Consider the following 16,472-nt stretch of genomic DNA (forward strand, 5'->3'; position numbering starts at 1 on the left):
AATGTCAGTGATTTGTCTTGCCTCTAAGCTTCATGTTTTAAACTGTACCCTTCCATGGTTACCACAGGCATTGTTTTATATAACCTATAGAAAATGAGTCACTATTTTTTTTTAAAGATTTTATTTATTAATTCATGAGAGTCACAGAAAGGCAGAGACACAGGCAGAGGGAGAAGCAGGCTCCATGCACGGAGCCCGATGTGGGACTCGATCCCGGGGTCTCCAGGATCACGCCCTGGGCTGAAGGCAGATGCTCAACCACAGAGCCACCCAGGCATCCCACGTGTCACTTTATGATAATGTAGCATTTTAGGATTTGTGGACTACTGCAGGCCTTACTCAATTCAATGGGTTGGCCAGAGAATAAAAACTTATTTGGGGAGGGCAGGGGCAGAGAAAGAGAATCTTAAGCAGGTTCCACACTCAGCATGGAGCCTGACCTGAGGCTCTATCTAACAACCCTGAGATCATGACCTCAGCCAAAATCAAGAGTCAGACTCTTAATCCGACTGAGCCACCCAGGTGCTCCAGGGAATACAAACTTTAAGACAGTTATTCTCAGTTGTTAAATGTTTGAAAAACTAGAAATCTGATTTTATGTTTCAGCTATTAAATGTCTCAGTAAGCACCAAATTTATCAATAAGCATTAAAATGATCAGCTTGTCAATTTCACATCATTACTAGATTTATCAATAAGCATGTGATAAAACCGAAACCAACTGGACTCTAGAGAGAGGCACCAAAAGGTGCAAGCAGCAGCCCCTGTGAGGCAGGTCTAGCTCTCGCCACTGACCCAGCAGTCAACCCAGCCCCTGGCACATACGGGCTTGCAGGGATGGCTGCAGCCGCATGGACAGCTGACAAAAATGGAACAGGATGAGCATTTTCTAATCACCCACAGAGTCCATTTCTACTTGAATTAATCAAAAGGCCTGTTTTGAAGGTTTACTTAGGTAGTTTATCAGCTGAATAGGATACGATCTAGGTTTATAACCCAAGGGGCCTTTCAAAGCCTCCTTCCTCATGCTGCCGTCATAAACAGGACTGCTGGGAGAACGATCGATCGGGGAGGAGCGAGGGCCACCGTCCCCACCCTCACCTGCCATGTCGATGGCGAAGGGCCTGTCTGCTCTCCAGCCGGTGTACCAGCCCACGACCTTGCCGTTCTCCACCAGCGGCCGCTCGTAGCGCCGCCCGCCCACCAGGCCCACCGGCCAGACGGAGACTTTGCGGGTAGTTCGCATCTAGAAGAGGGGAAAAGAGACGTGCTTTAAGTTTCCTTAGGGAACACAGCTTGAAGGGAGGCCAGAAATGCGAACCACAGAGGAGAAATGGGGTGGGGTGGGCGGTAGATTCTCAAAAGCTGAAGGTTCCAGACAGAACCCCGTCCTGGCAGACTGTGCCCAACTCTCGGCTGCGGCGCCGTCCGCCACCCTCTGCCACGAGCCAGCTGGTGGCTCCAGGCTTAGGAGAAATAAAGTGGGCGTCAGTGTCTGAACATCACCGAGGTGAAGCTAAGCCGTGACCCTCAAAAATATTTTCTACCTGTTTCAAAGTGGAATCTTAATATTTTGCACCTTCAGAACTGAGAGTGTTGACTTCCCTTTAGGAAACTTTATTGCTCAGTAACAGCAAAAATTTCACTCAGAGAAGCCACAGGAGTTGCCTTTCTATGAATTTTTTATTTGTACAGACACAGAAATAGCGGCTGGGGGTGTTAATAAAGGCATCCAGGGACAGAACAGGTATCAGGCATTCTCCAGAGTGACAAAAAGAAAAACCTACCTTACATTCTGCCTTTCAAGGGAAATTGGGCCCAAACAGAGGAGAGGACACGTCATGCAGGCAGCCGGGGAAGCTGGCCCTCTCCCAGCACTCAGTGTAGTATCTGGGGAGTTCTGGGTAAAGACAACCCTCAAATGAAAGTTATTTGCTGGATTTCTTTAAGGGGAAAGACATGTTCATGACAAAGCTTCCTGATACTGGGCAGCATTCTGGGGAGACACTACCATCACCACCACCTTTAAGACACGTGTCAAACAGGGCCATAGGCAGCCCACATGACACCTTTGTGCAAACTAGAAGCTTCCCTTTTCCCGGGGCACACACCTATGCAGGGGCCTGTGGCTTGGCCCTTAAAGCACAGGCTGATTTCAACTCCACTCGCCCTCTCAGCTGGGGGTGTCCTTGGGCATAACCTATATAACTGCATTTGATGGGCCTGTTGTAATGACAATTTCAACACCAAAGGTTTTTTTTTTCCCCCTCAACACCAAAGCTTTGTCTTTTATCTGCTATAGAACAGGGTCGTGATCAGTTAACCAATGGTTAAAATAATGATTATCAATCGGGTTTTTTTATGAAAGAAAAATTATATACTTGGGAAATATTTTCAAATATAATTCACATGAAAAGTCTTATTAATAAAGAGTAAAAATAACTAGAAGCTTCTATTTGCCAGGCATTCCAATTTCACTTATTAATTTCCCACCTGACTCCAGAAAGAAGATTAAAGGGCATGAAACATTTCAGGTAATAAAGATCTCACCGTATTAGTCTTCCACAAATTTGGAATTATTTTTATAATCTATTACTTTCTCAGTAAATTAATCTCCATTACCTTGTGCTCATACTAACTTATATGATGATTTTTAAAAAGTCTTACTAAGGCATAACTAATTGGAGGAAAGAGTTAATAGTTCTGAGACTGCTAAGAGACTTGCTTAGTAGGCTGGCCCTTGGCTGGCATCTGGGAACCTGGCTTTTGAAACAGTCTCTATACTGATAAAGTTGTTTTGCCTCCCTGGGGGCACTGAACACCTGTTTTCCTTTTGGGAATCCGAAATATTAGAGGGCAGGAGGTGCCTATGTGATCAGCCCCCATAAAACATTCTGAATGCTCAATGTTACATGGGCTTCCCAGGGCATAAATATTGCACATCTGTAGTTACAGTTTTGCTGTCAGAGAGAAGATGTGCTTGTGTGATCCCTCAGGGGAGGGGAAAAACACAGAAAATCTGCACATGGATTCTTCAGACCCTTCTTCCTGGTGTCTTTTTCCCCTCACTGGTCTGGCTATGTATCCTTTCTGTGTCACTATAATAAATCTAAGCCACAAGTACGACTATACGCTGGGTGCTAAGTGTCCTAGTAAATCACAAAATGTGTGGCTGATCTTAGGGGAGCCCTGAAAGAATAAAATGAAACTTTTAAAGTGTAAAATTTGATACATTTTGATACATGCACATAGCCATGAAACCATCACCACAATGATGAACAGATTCATCATCCCCCAAAGTTCCCTTGTGCTCATTTTTTAATCCCTCTCTCCCATCACTCTCCCCTCTCCACATCCCCAATCCCCCTATCTTCTCATCCCCTATACCACGGAACTCCTGGTCTATGCATTAGTTTGCATTTCATAGAATCGCATATAAATGGAATCATACGGTGTATACACGTATTTTCATTTGGCTTTTACTCTGTACAACCATAAAGATTCATCCATGCTATAATGTTGTGTTATCAATAGTTAATTCCTTCAAATTACCAAAGAATATTTTTTTGTATGGATGTGCCACAGATTGTTCTTGTTTTTATCTATTTGCCTGTTGACAGACATTTGGGCTGTGGCAAACTTCTAGCTATTATAGATGAAGCTGCTGTGAACATCTGTGTACATATGAACTTCACTTTTTTTGGGGATAGATATCTAATGGAATAGCTGGATCACATGGTATGTATATATTTAACTTTTAAAGAAACTGCTAAATTATTTTTCAAAGTGGTTGCACCATTTTACATTCTGACTAGCAGTGTATGAGAGTCTCAGTTACTCCACATCCTTATCAACATGTGTTGTGGTCAGTGTTTAATTTTAGCCATTCTAATAGACATTAGGAGTTTCTTGTGCTTTTTTTAAAATTTTTTTTTTAATTTTTTTATTTTTTTTTTATTTATGATAGTCACAGAGAGAGAGAGAGAGAGAGAGAGGCAGAGACACAGGCAGAGGGAGAATAGGCTCCATGCACCGGGAGCCCGACGTGGGATTCGATCCAGGGTCTCCAGGATCGCGCCCTGGGCCAAAGGCAGGCGCCAAACCGCTGCGCCACCCAGGGATCCCAGTTTCTTGTGCTTTTAATTTGCATTTTTCTAGTGACTAACGATGTTGATGTTGACTATCTTTTCAGGTGCTTATTTGCCATCCATAATCTCTCCTTCATTGAAATACTGTTCAAATTTTTGCCTATTTTAAAAACTATTTTCTTACTATTGAGTTTGGAGAGTTATTTATATATTCTGCATAAAAACTCCTCAGATGATTTATGATTTGTAAGTTTTTATGATTTAATATCTATAATAAATGTTTTATATTTATGACTTATATTTTATCCCATTCTGTGGCTTATAATGTTCATTCTCATAATAATGTATTTTGAAAAATAGAACTTTTAATGTTGATAAAGTCCATCCAATTCATCAATTTGTTCTTTCGTGGATCATGCTCTTGATGTTGTATCTAAAATCTCTGCCTAACTCAGGGGCATCTGGGTGGCTCAGCTGGTTAAGTGACTGTCTTGCTTTCAGCTCAGGTCATGATCTCAGAGTCTTGGGATTGAGGCTCCCCACCCCTACCCCTGGCAGGCTCTGCGCTCAGCATGGAGTCTGCTGGAGGTTTATCTCCCTTTCCCTCTGCTCCTCTCCTTTCTTGTGCACATGCTCTAAGATAAATAAATCTCAAAAAATAAAATCTTTGCCTAACTCAAAGTTATGAGTTTTCTCCTCTACAAGTATTACAGTTGTAGGTTTTACATTCAGGTTATGGTCTATTTTGATTTGTGAGTATGGTATGAGAGACTAACTGTGCCACCCAAGCACCCCTGAAGTTATTTTCTTTATCCTTCCTTCCTGCATTTGGATATCCAATTGTTCCAGCCACAATATGTCAATGGACATTCAGAACAACTGAACTGTCTTTAACGCTTTGTCAAAAATCAGTTGCCATGTATGGGGGGATTTATTTATGGATATTCTCCTCTAACCTGCTGGTCTAGTTGGTGATCTTAGTGCTAACACCCTGTCCTGATTTACTGTAGCTTTGTAACAACTCTGGTCGTCACACAGCATTTGTTCTTCTTCATCGAAGTTGTTTTAACTGTTTTAACTCCTTTTTTTCTTTCCATATGAGCTTCAGAGACACTTTTTCCATTCGGGCAAATTTTGACTGGGATTGCATTAAATCTATATGTCAATTTGGTGAGAACTGATACTTAACAAAATCAAGTCTTCAAACCCACAAACATGATTCAGATTTTTAATTTTCCTCAGCAATGTTTTTGCAATTTAATTCTTGAATCAATATTAACATTTAATGTTTTGTGTCCTAGGTCTTCTCCATTGGTGAGGGGAAAAAAAAAACCCCAGAAAATTTACTAAAATTTCCACAGAAATAGAGCCCTCTCCCCAACTCACACCATCTTCAAACTCCTGTTCCCTCCCATGCTGCAGAAAATGTAAGCATTTCTATTTTTTTTGTCTTATGTATCAAACATGCCAAAACTATGAAGAAACTAAAATCTAATACATGTATTTTTCTTAAATTGACACATGGCCTTATATCTATCTATAAGGCACTAAAAATAGTACTGTTCTTGATATTTTCGTAAAATGTCTATGATTTTTCAGCTTGTAAATTGCTTTTGCCCTAACTTTCTAAATCTCCTAAAGACCGGTCAACAGAACCCACCTCAGCCTTGTGTGTCCTCTTGAAAATGCCTAGGTTGTGCCCTGCATACACATCAGGGGCCAGAAAATTCTTGATAAACACCAGGTAGTAAGTGAAACATGGACCACGTGTAATAAGCAGTGTGTGCCTGTGCAGCACAAGGGATAAGCTCACAATCAGGAGAAGCAGACAGACCATAAACAAACAGAAGTTAAAAATGCTTTTGAAATAGGAATGGAGAAATCATTAAGGAGAATAATAAACCACAACTGTGAGACCACGAGAGTAAGGGAATTAAACATAGCTGAGCACATCTTGTGGCAGCCTTTTCACTTAAGCTGAGCCATGAAAGACATGTAGGATTTGGCCCACAGACTTCAGAATAGCCTCAGGTTCTAGGTAACGAGATGAATCAAGAAGCAAAACTTCACATTTCTGTGCCAGTTTCTTGCTCGAAAATGCAGGTTTTGCTGAACACATTCCAAATTTCTAAGAACAGCTCAGAGCTAACACTTACTTGCATTTTGTTTTTACCCCCAGAGAACTGGGTGTTAAAAGGTGAAGGAAGGAGTAATTATTTGAACGCAGGTGAGATGGCAGGATTATGTTTCCAAGTGTGCTAAATTAAAAAAAAAAAGTGTTATTTAAATAGTTTAATACTTTGGAAAGATCCAGATGCCCCTGCCATGTGCGCACGGCTCTGAGAGTCAACGTGGAATGCTTCATCAGAGTTAGACACACAGCCCCTCGGTACACCACCACTATACTACATAGAATGTGTCAGACATTTCAAAGGAAAATAGCACAGCTATTTACAGAACTTCTTCATTTCACCCTTGGGAGCTATCCTTTGTTCTGTGTCCTTTTCACTCAATCTATGCTCTTTAAGGATTCCTTGGCAGCCACCTTCTTTTCTGAGAAAGGGCGGGGGAGGGGGAACAAAACAATGACTGCTACTATTAAAAGTAAAAGCACTTTCATATAACTAAAATACTCTCAGTATTTAAAAGTTTTGTCACATTCTTAACACAAAATAGTAGTTACATAACAGGCACAACTTCAAGTGCCTGGTGTGAGCTCCAATCTAAAACAGAGCACTAAAGCACGACATATTAAGATAAAGATGAAGCAATTCACATATTTATAACAGTTACAATATTACAATATTACAAATAGATCCCCAAAGCATTCTCTTCCTATTTATTCAATGCCAAAGTCATAATCTGTCATTTATTCCTCCCACCATGACCCCAATTAAATAGACAGGACTTGGAGAACAATGTTAACCAGGCAAAATCATGGGCAGAGTAATTTCCATAAACCCAATGGCTACAAAGGACACAAAAGAAACATCTGGTATATCTCCACACTCCTCCTAAATGCCATTTAAACTATCCTAAGGCAGGGGTGCGTAGGTGGCTCAGTTGGTTAAGCATCTGACTCCTGGTCTCAGCTCAGATCTTGAACTCAGGGCTCTCCATCGCTGTGGAGCCTATTTAAAAAAACAAACAAACAAACTATCTCAAGGCAGGTGGTGGTTATCTTCATCTCCTCCAGGAAAGGAGGAAGATAACTACTTCCCACACTGGAGGCTGGTGACCCTTACCAACAATCAGCCTCTGGTTTCTTTTAGCCAACTATTGTTTTCCTGCAGCTTTAAGATGCATCCTTTTGGTCCCTCCTTGGGGGATAACTAACAGCCAGCTCCAGGGACTGAATACTTCAGAAGATCACACATAGATGATCATCAGAATGCCCTTAGAGTAAAACAGAAAAAGTTTAACAAATGCCTTTGGCTTCCTTTAAGACATACCACTAAGGTGAAATCTTGCCTTATTTTTTTCCAAAGGGAACTGAATAAAGTTCTTGATCTTCTGAATGTAAAACGCTATAGGCAACCTCAAGGAGAATTACAATAAAGAATGGCACTCTGTATCTTGCTTTTTTAACTAACAGTTTCAGCGGGAAAGAAAAACACCCTAAATCCAGTGAACTGAAGACACAAAGGAAAGAGCCGGACAAATATAAGGAAGGAATACAGAAATGATGACCTGGAGCCGAGGGTCGTTTTCCAATTTCAATAAACATCTGATATTTTCCAACACAGAAACTATATTACATAATCCAACATACCCATAAAATTCTTTGGGAACAAGTTTGAAAATTAAAGTCCTATCTATCTGCACTTTCTCTTTCTTGCAATCTGCCCTCTGATGATTTTAGCATCCATTTCCTTCAACTAATTGGTACTTGGCTCAATGCTATTCATTCCAGTGGTCTTCACATATCTTTATATTGCCTTGAATCTTTTTTTGCCTATTTCCACAGCATGAACTTTTGAGGTGCATAAAGTAGCTAAGAATTCTGGAAAGCAGGAATGTTCCTAATGTTATATTCTAAACTCATCTCCTATGTCATTGGGTAGAAGATCACATCTAAGACTTCTTCCATACCTGCTGTATTTTCTCACTAAACACCTATCACATAATATGTGTCTGGTCCTGGGGTAGGCCCTGAGCAAGGCTGACAAGGTCCTTGCCTACCAAGCCAACATTCCAAGAAAGAAAAAGCAATAACACATCAAATTGCAAAATTACTTAATTTCTATGCTAATAAGGGCTGTAAAGACAATGCTACAGGAACATGTTGCAGAGGATCTGACATGATCTGTGATCTGCTGAGGTTTCCTTGAGGACATCAGCCTGAGCTAAGCCTAAAGCCTGAAGCATCAACCAATGTGGACAGGAAAACCAAAAATATTCCAGGAAGAAAAGAATTTGGGTGCCCCTGACAGGAATATTTCCCTGCATTCCTTAATAATAATAATAATAATAATAATAATAATAAATAGTAATGATAATAAAGATCTATTGTGGACAATGGATGCTAGGAGTCAAATTTCTCACTGTTGGAGTAAGAATTTACAGATAAGAAGAGAAGGCTAGAATGATCCATGTGGTTATGGATAAGAGCTGGAGACATCAATATGAATTTGTACTTAGCTGAACACTGACATGGTTGTCCAGATACATGTGTGTACGTGGGTTAGTACCACCACACATATATTTCCTTGCTCTATCAGTGACAGGGCCCAGAAACAATGACACTCCAGTGGCAACGAGCCCACTTAGTGCCCAGATCTTGGTTTCTAATATCATACTTTAATAGAAGGAACTGGAGCCACTTGCAGAAAGAAGTACCTGATTCTAGGTCTGGGGCAGAAAATATACAAGACCTATTCCAAGGTATCTTTAGAGCCAGAAAGTAAGGAACTGCTCAAAAATGAAAACAAATAAAAGCTGCACATTGAAGGGGGCATGTAAAAGACACACAGGAGTCAGTTGAAAATTCCAATTGGCCAATGCTGGTCAAATTGTGAGCAATGAATTAAAGAGTATTAGATTACATCCTAAAGTGTAAAGTAAATACTAACTACTAATATAACCTGAAACATATAAATGATTAAACAAATAAGTAAATGGACAATAGACAAATCTCCCATTAAGAGGTGTTTTGAAAAATTTACATAGATAATCCCCCAACAAGGAGGTGGAACGGATTCCTTAGGTATGAGCTGCACACAGTAACTTCCTTCCAAAAGAACAGCTTGGAAGGAAGTTTGGAGGGGGGAATGTGCTATACAGTAAAGATATCTGATGAGACTACCTCAGCTGAATGAACAAAGTTAACATCAACCGTGATAAATCATGTCGACAGTACATATTCTTCTTATGATGTACTGAGCAAGACGACCTCTGTGGTCTTTCCTAACACCATTCTCCAATAAAAGGGACTGGGGGCTCCTTGGAGAAATGGCAGATTCTAGGAGTGGGGCAGACTACAAGAGGTGAGCCTGAAGCATCTTATAGTACCAGAAAGTAAGGAAGTGTTAAAAAACAAAAACCTCAAGCAATCCTACATTGATGGAAGTATGTCAAAAGAATACAGCCAGCTGAAAGAGCTCCCAATGACCAGAACAACTTGAGTTATAAAATAATGTTGATTCTTGGTACCCTTAACAGGATGTTATGAACTTAGCACTTTACCACTGTGATCTTCTTCCTGAAAACCTATAACCCCACAATCTACTCATGAGAAAAAAAAACCCATCAAATTCCAATAGAGAGGCATGCTATAATACATCTAACCAGTGCTCAAAACCGTCAAGGTCATCAATAACAATGAAAATCTGAGAAACTGTCACAGCCAAGAAGAACTTCAAAAGACATGATAACCAGATGTAATGTGGTATCTACGATGGGATCCTGAAAAAGAAAGAGGCCATTCACGTACAGATCAAGAACATGTGTATAAAGAATATATTTTAGTTAATACTGGTTCATTAACTTTAATACATGCATTACACTAATGTAAAATGTTAATAAAAGAGGAAACTGGGTATGGAGTATAGGGGAACTTTCTAGTATCTCCTCAGTTTTTCCATAAATCAAAAACTTTTCTCTTTTTTGGAGAGAGGCAAGATGGAAGAGTAAGAGATGGGGGAAGATCCTGAGCTCACCACCTCCCAGGAACAAACCAAGGCAACTACATATAGTGCAACTCACTCTGAAAATGACCTGAAGACTAGGAGAACAGACCTTCCACAGCTAAAGTCATAAGGAGAAGGCCACATTGCATAGGGTAGGAGAGGCAGACATGCAGCTAGAAGCCAAACCTCCAGTACGATTACCCATAAGGAAGGACATCATAAACATGCAATAGCAAAGGGATCAAGCTGCACACCAGGAATGCCCAGCCCTGAGGATTTGCACTGGGAAGATAAGTCACCATAATGTCTGGCTTTAAAAAAATCAGCAGGACTGAACTCCAGGAGAGCCAGAGGGGCTATAGGAAACCAACTCTGCTTTAAAGAGCCAGCACACTGTATCATTCTGCATGAGACCCAGCACAGAAGTAGCAGTTTGAAAAGTACCTGGGTTACACATGAAGATTTACTAATTTTTAGTACCTATGCCACAGAGCCAGGGATCTGCAGGAACTTTCTCCAGGGACTGAAGTGCTGGTGGGCACCAGTTTTTTTGGTCTCCTTTAGCCCACATAACCAAGTTCCCCTGTCCTGGCACTCCCCCCTTCAGAACTCTTCCCCAATCTTCCTACCCAGGCAGATACCCCTCAAAATGAATCCCACCCCACCACAGACAGCAAGCACCCTCACACCCCTTTGGTGTGTCCCCAAAGGACCTACTTCCCAGAATGGGGAGTAGCTAACCCCAAGCAACAGCACTCTCAATATCTGCAGCTGGGGCTCTCAGCTAGCTGTGCCACAGGAAAGTTATGGCCACCAGCGCACCCACAGCAGTTGTGGCTGATCACTGCAGAGAGCAAGGCTGAGGACAGCAGCTTCCACCAATGCACATGCAGAAGCTGCAACAGGGCTTCTCAGCACACATATAGGGGACAAGCAGTACCCACCAGTGCACCAGTGCAACACTCATGGCTCAGCCACAATAGTGGGGTACAAGCAGCCCACTGGAGGAGATACCACTGGGGCATCTGGTTCTGGTGACTGGGGGAACTGCAGTATGAGGCACCGTATTTTCAAGAACAGGAATGTAGCTAACTTACCTAACACACAAACACACAGAGAAAAATCCAACAAAATGAAGAGACAGAGAACTAGGTTCTAAATGAAAGATGAAGACAAATCACAGAAAAAGAGCTAAACTAAATGAAGAAAAGCAATCTACTTGATAAAAGAGTTCAAAGTAATAGTCATAAAAATACTTACTGGACTGGAAGGGAAAACGGATGAAATCAACGAAAACTTTAAAAAAGAGAAAAATGTTTTAAAGTCAGAGATAAAGAACATATATCTAAAATAAAAAATACACTAGACAGAATCAACAGCAGATTAGAGAATGCAGAAAAATATATCAGCAATCTGAAAGGGCAGTGAAAAGCAAAAAAAAAAAAAAACTGAATAGCAAAAAATTTTTTAAATGAGGACAGGTTAAGGGATCTCTGGGACAATATCAAACATAATAATATCTGTATTACATGAGTGCCAGAATAAAAGAAGTAAAAAAGGAAGAAATTTATTTGAATAAATAATTGAAAACTTCCTAATTTGAGGAAGGAGACAGACATCCAGATCCAAGAAGCAGAGAGAGCCCCAAACAAGATGAACCCAAGGAGGTATACACCAAGACACATAATATCTAAAATGGCAAAAAGTAATGATAGAGACTCTAAAAAGCAGCAAGAGAAAAGCAAAAGTCCTATATAAAGGAAAGCCCATAGGGCTATCAGCCAATTTTTCAGCAGAAACTTTGCAGGTCAGAAGGGGTAGCAGGATATATTCTAAGTGCTGAAAGGGAAAAAAACAACAACCAGGACTACTTTACATCCTGTAGGATTATCATTTAGAACTGAAGAAGAGTTTCCCAAACAAACGTTTAAAAAGTTTATCAACACTAAACTGGTCTTACAAGAAATATTAAAAGGGCTTCTTAAAATGGGAAAGAAAAGGCCATAACTAGAATTAAATTATAAAAGGAAGGAAATTGATATAGAGAACTGATGCTTACCAGAGGAGAGGTGGTTGGAAGGATGAGTTAAATAAGTGATGGGAATTAGGTAGTACACTTGTTATGATAAGCACTGGGTGATGTATGAAAGTGCTGATTCACTCTATTGTACACTTGAAATTAATAAAACTGTGTGTTAACTATAATTAAAATTTTTTTTTTAAAGTAAGATAACTGGTAAAAGCAAAGACAGTAAAAGTAGAAACTCAATCACTTACAAAGCTAGTATTAAGGTCAAAACACAGAAGTGCTATAATGAATTATATCTATAAAAAACTGTCAATGGATATACATACAAATAGGCATAAAATATGGCATCTCATATACAAAATGAAGAGAGGAGAATGAAAATGTAATACTTCTAAGAATGTGTTCAAACTTAAGCAATCATCAACTTAATATACACTGCTAAATATATAGAAGTTATATATAAACCTCATGGCAACCACAAACCAAAAACTTATAATAGATACATAAAAATAAAGATAAAATAATTCAAACGTAATGCGAAAGAAAGTCATCAATCACAAGGAAGGAGAATAGGAGAAGAAAGGAAAAGAGAAGAACTATCAAAAATAAAAAAAAAATTAAGATAAATGAAAACAACAAAATGGCAATAAGTACATACCTATCAATAATTACTATAAATGTAAATGGCCTAAACACCCCAAAAGGGTGACTGAATTGATAACAAAACAGGACCCATCTATATGCTGCCTCTAAGGGACTCACTTCAGACCTAAACATAATACAGACTGAAAGCAAAAAAATGAGAAAAGATAATCCATGTAAATGGAAGCCAAAAAAAAAGCTGAGGTAGAATACTTAGACAAAACAGTCTTTAAAACAAAGCTATAACAAGAGGCATTACATAATGACAAAGGGATAATTCCAACAAGACACAATAATCATAAATAACTATATATCCAACATAGAAGTACATCAAAACGTAAACCAAATATTAACATATTTAGAAGAAATTGGCAGTAATACAATAATAGCAGGAAATGTTAACACCAAACTTGTATCAATGGATAGATCATCTAGACAGAAAATCAATAAGGAAACAGTGGCTCTGAATAACACATTAGACCAGATGGACTTAACAGATATATACAGAATATTCTATCCCAAAAGGGCAGAATATACATTCTTTTTAAATGCACATGTAACATTATTCAGGAGTGATTACATGTTAGATCACAAAATAAGTCTCAATAAATTTAAGAAGACTGAAATTATATTATGCATCTTTTCCAACCACAATGGTATAAAACCAGAAATCAATTACAATAAAAGAACTAGAAGAAACACAAATGTAGCACTAAACAGCACGATACTAAACAACCAAGAGCTCAACAAAGAAATCATAGAGGAAAAAAAAAAATACCCAGAACAAATGGAAACGGAAACACACTGGTTCAAAATCTTTGGAAAACAGCATAAGCAGTTCTAAGAGAAAATTTACGGCAATGTAGGCCTATCTTAAGAAAGAAATAAAATCTCAAATAAATATTCTAAACTTACAACTAAAGAAGCCAGAAAAAGAACAAAGCCCAAGTTTGGTAGAAGGAAAAAATAATAAAGATCAGAGGAGAAATAAATGAAATAGAGACTAAAAACAAAACAATAGAAAAGATCAATGAAACTAAGAGCTAGTTCTTTGAAAACAAAATAGATAAACCTTTAGACAGACTCAGGGAAAAAATACTCAAGTGAAATCAAAAAAGAAAGAAAAGAAATACATTCAAATATACTAAAGAAATACAAAGAATTATGAGACTACTACAAAAAATTATATGCTAACAAATTAAACCACCTAGAAGAAATGGGTAAATTTTTAGATACACACAAACTTCCATGACAGAATCAGGAATAGAAAATCTGAACAGGCCAATTACTAGTAACCAAATTTAATCAGTAATCAAAAAACTCCCAACAAACAAAAGTCCAAGACCAGATGGCTTCACAAGTGAATGCTACCAAACATTTAAAGACAACTTAATAGCCATCCTTCTCAAACTATTCCAGAAAACAGAAGAGGAAGGAATGTTTCCAAATTCATTCTATGAGATCAGCATTACCCTGGTACCGAAACCAGAAAAAGATACTACAAAAAAAGAAAATTATAGACCAGTATCTTTGATAAACATAGATGCAAAATCAACAAAATATTAGCAAACCAAATTTAAAAATACACTAAAAGTATCATTTACCACAATCAAGTGGGATTTATTCCAGGATGCAAGATAGTTCAATATATGCAAACTGATAAACATGATATGCCACATTAGCAAAATGAATAAAAGTCATACAGATGCAGAAAAACCATTTGACAAAATTCAATATCTCTTCATGACAAAAACTCAACAAAATGAGTATAGAAGAAACATACCTCAACATAATAAAGACCATACATTACAAACCCACACCTAACATCAAACTCAATGGTGAAAAGGTGAAAGCTTTTCCTCTAAGACCAGGAACAAGATAAGGATTCCCATTCTCAGCACTTTTATTGAGTATAGTACTTGAAGTCCTAACCACAGCAATCAGATGAATAAGAGGCATCTGAATTGGTAAGGGAAGAGTAAAATCATCACTACTTGTGGATAAAATGATACTATATAGAAAACCCTAAAGATTCCATCAAAAACAATGTTAGAATAAATGTATTTAGTAAAGTTGCAGAATACAAAAATCAACAGATGGAAATCTGTTGCATTTTTTTATACACTAATAACAAACTAGAAAAAGAAATTAGGAAAATACCATCCACAACTGCATCAAAAAGAATAAGATAGGGATCCCTGGGTGGCGCAGCGGTTTGGCGCCTGCCTTTGGCCCAGGGCGCGATCCTGGAGACCCGGGATCGAATCCCACATCGGGCTCCCTGCATGGAGCCCGCTTCTCTCTCTGCCTGTGTCTCTGCCTCTCGCTCTCTCTCTCTCTGTGACTATCATGAATAAATAAATAAAATCTTTAAAAAAAAAAAAAAGAATACCTTAATCTCTAAAAAAAAAAAAAAAAAAAAAAGAATAAGATAACAGGGCACCTGGATGGGTCAGTTGGTTAAGCATCTGACTTCAGCTCAGGTCATGATGTTATGGTCCTAGGACTGAGCCCTGTATCAGGCTCCATGCAAAGTGGGGAGTCTGCTGCTCCTTCTCCCTCTGCCCCTCCCGCTGCTCATGGATGTGCTTTTTCTCAAATAATTTTTTTTTAAAGAAGAATAACATATCTAGGAATAAATTTAACCAAAGAGGTACAAGACCTGTACTCTGAAAACTATGATATTGTTGAAATAAAAGATGACACAAACAAATGGAAAAATACACCATGTTCATGGACTGGAAGACCCATTAAAATGTCCATACTACCCAAAGTAATTCACAGATTCAGTGGGATCCCTATTAAAATATCAACAGTATTTTTCACAGAACAAGATAATCCTAAAATTTGTATAGAACCACAAAAGACAGCCAAATAGCCAAAGCAATCTTAAGAAAGAAGAACAAAGTTGGAAGTATCAGAATCCCAGATTTTAAACTATGCTACAATTGTGCAGTAATCAAAACAGTATGGCATTAGCACAAAAACAGATATACAGATCAATGGAATAAAGAGCCCAGAAATAAACCCACACTTACATGGTCAATTAATCCATGACAAAGACAACAAGAATATATAATGAGGAAAAGACCATCTCCTCAATAAATAGTATTGGGATAACTGGACAGCTATATGCATAAGAATAAAACTAGACCACTTTCTTATACCATACATTAAAATAGTCAAAATGTATTAAAGACCTAAATGTGAGACTTGAAACCATAAAACTGCTAAAAAGAAAACATAGGCAGCAATCTAGTAGCCATCACACTTCTAACATTTTTCTGGCTATGTCCACCAAAGTGAGGGAATAAAAAATAAAAATAAGCAATGGGAACTACATCAAACTAAAAGAATTTTGCACAGCAAAAAAGAAACCATAGACAAAATGGAAAGGAAAATGAGTAAATGGGCGAAGATACTTGCAAATTATATATCCAATAAGGGGTTAATATACATAACATATAAAGAAGTCATACAACTCAACAACAAAAACAATCTGACTTAAAAAATGGCCAAAGGACCTGAATGGACAGTTTTCCAAAGACATATATAGATGACAAATAGACACCTGAAAAGATGCTCA

General features: G+C 38.5%; 1 protein-coding gene across 1 annotated transcript in view; it reads right to left on the bottom strand.

Annotated features, from left to right (window-relative positions):
- Window positions 1-16,472, bottom strand: part of B3GAT2 (beta-1,3-glucuronyltransferase 2) — a 78,888-nt gene that overhangs the window by 24,663 nt on the left and 37,753 nt on the right. The window contains 1 exon segment of the mRNA NM_001013419.1: window positions 1,101-1,245. Coding sequence (NP_001013437.1) covers window positions 1,101-1,245 — 145 coding nt within the window.

The sequence above is a fragment of the Canis lupus genome, chromosome 12, assembly GCF_011100685.1.
Source record: "Canis lupus familiaris isolate Mischka breed German Shepherd chromosome 12, alternate assembly UU_Cfam_GSD_1.0, whole genome shotgun sequence".
Taxonomy (NCBI): domain Eukaryota; kingdom Metazoa; phylum Chordata; class Mammalia; order Carnivora; family Canidae; genus Canis; species Canis lupus.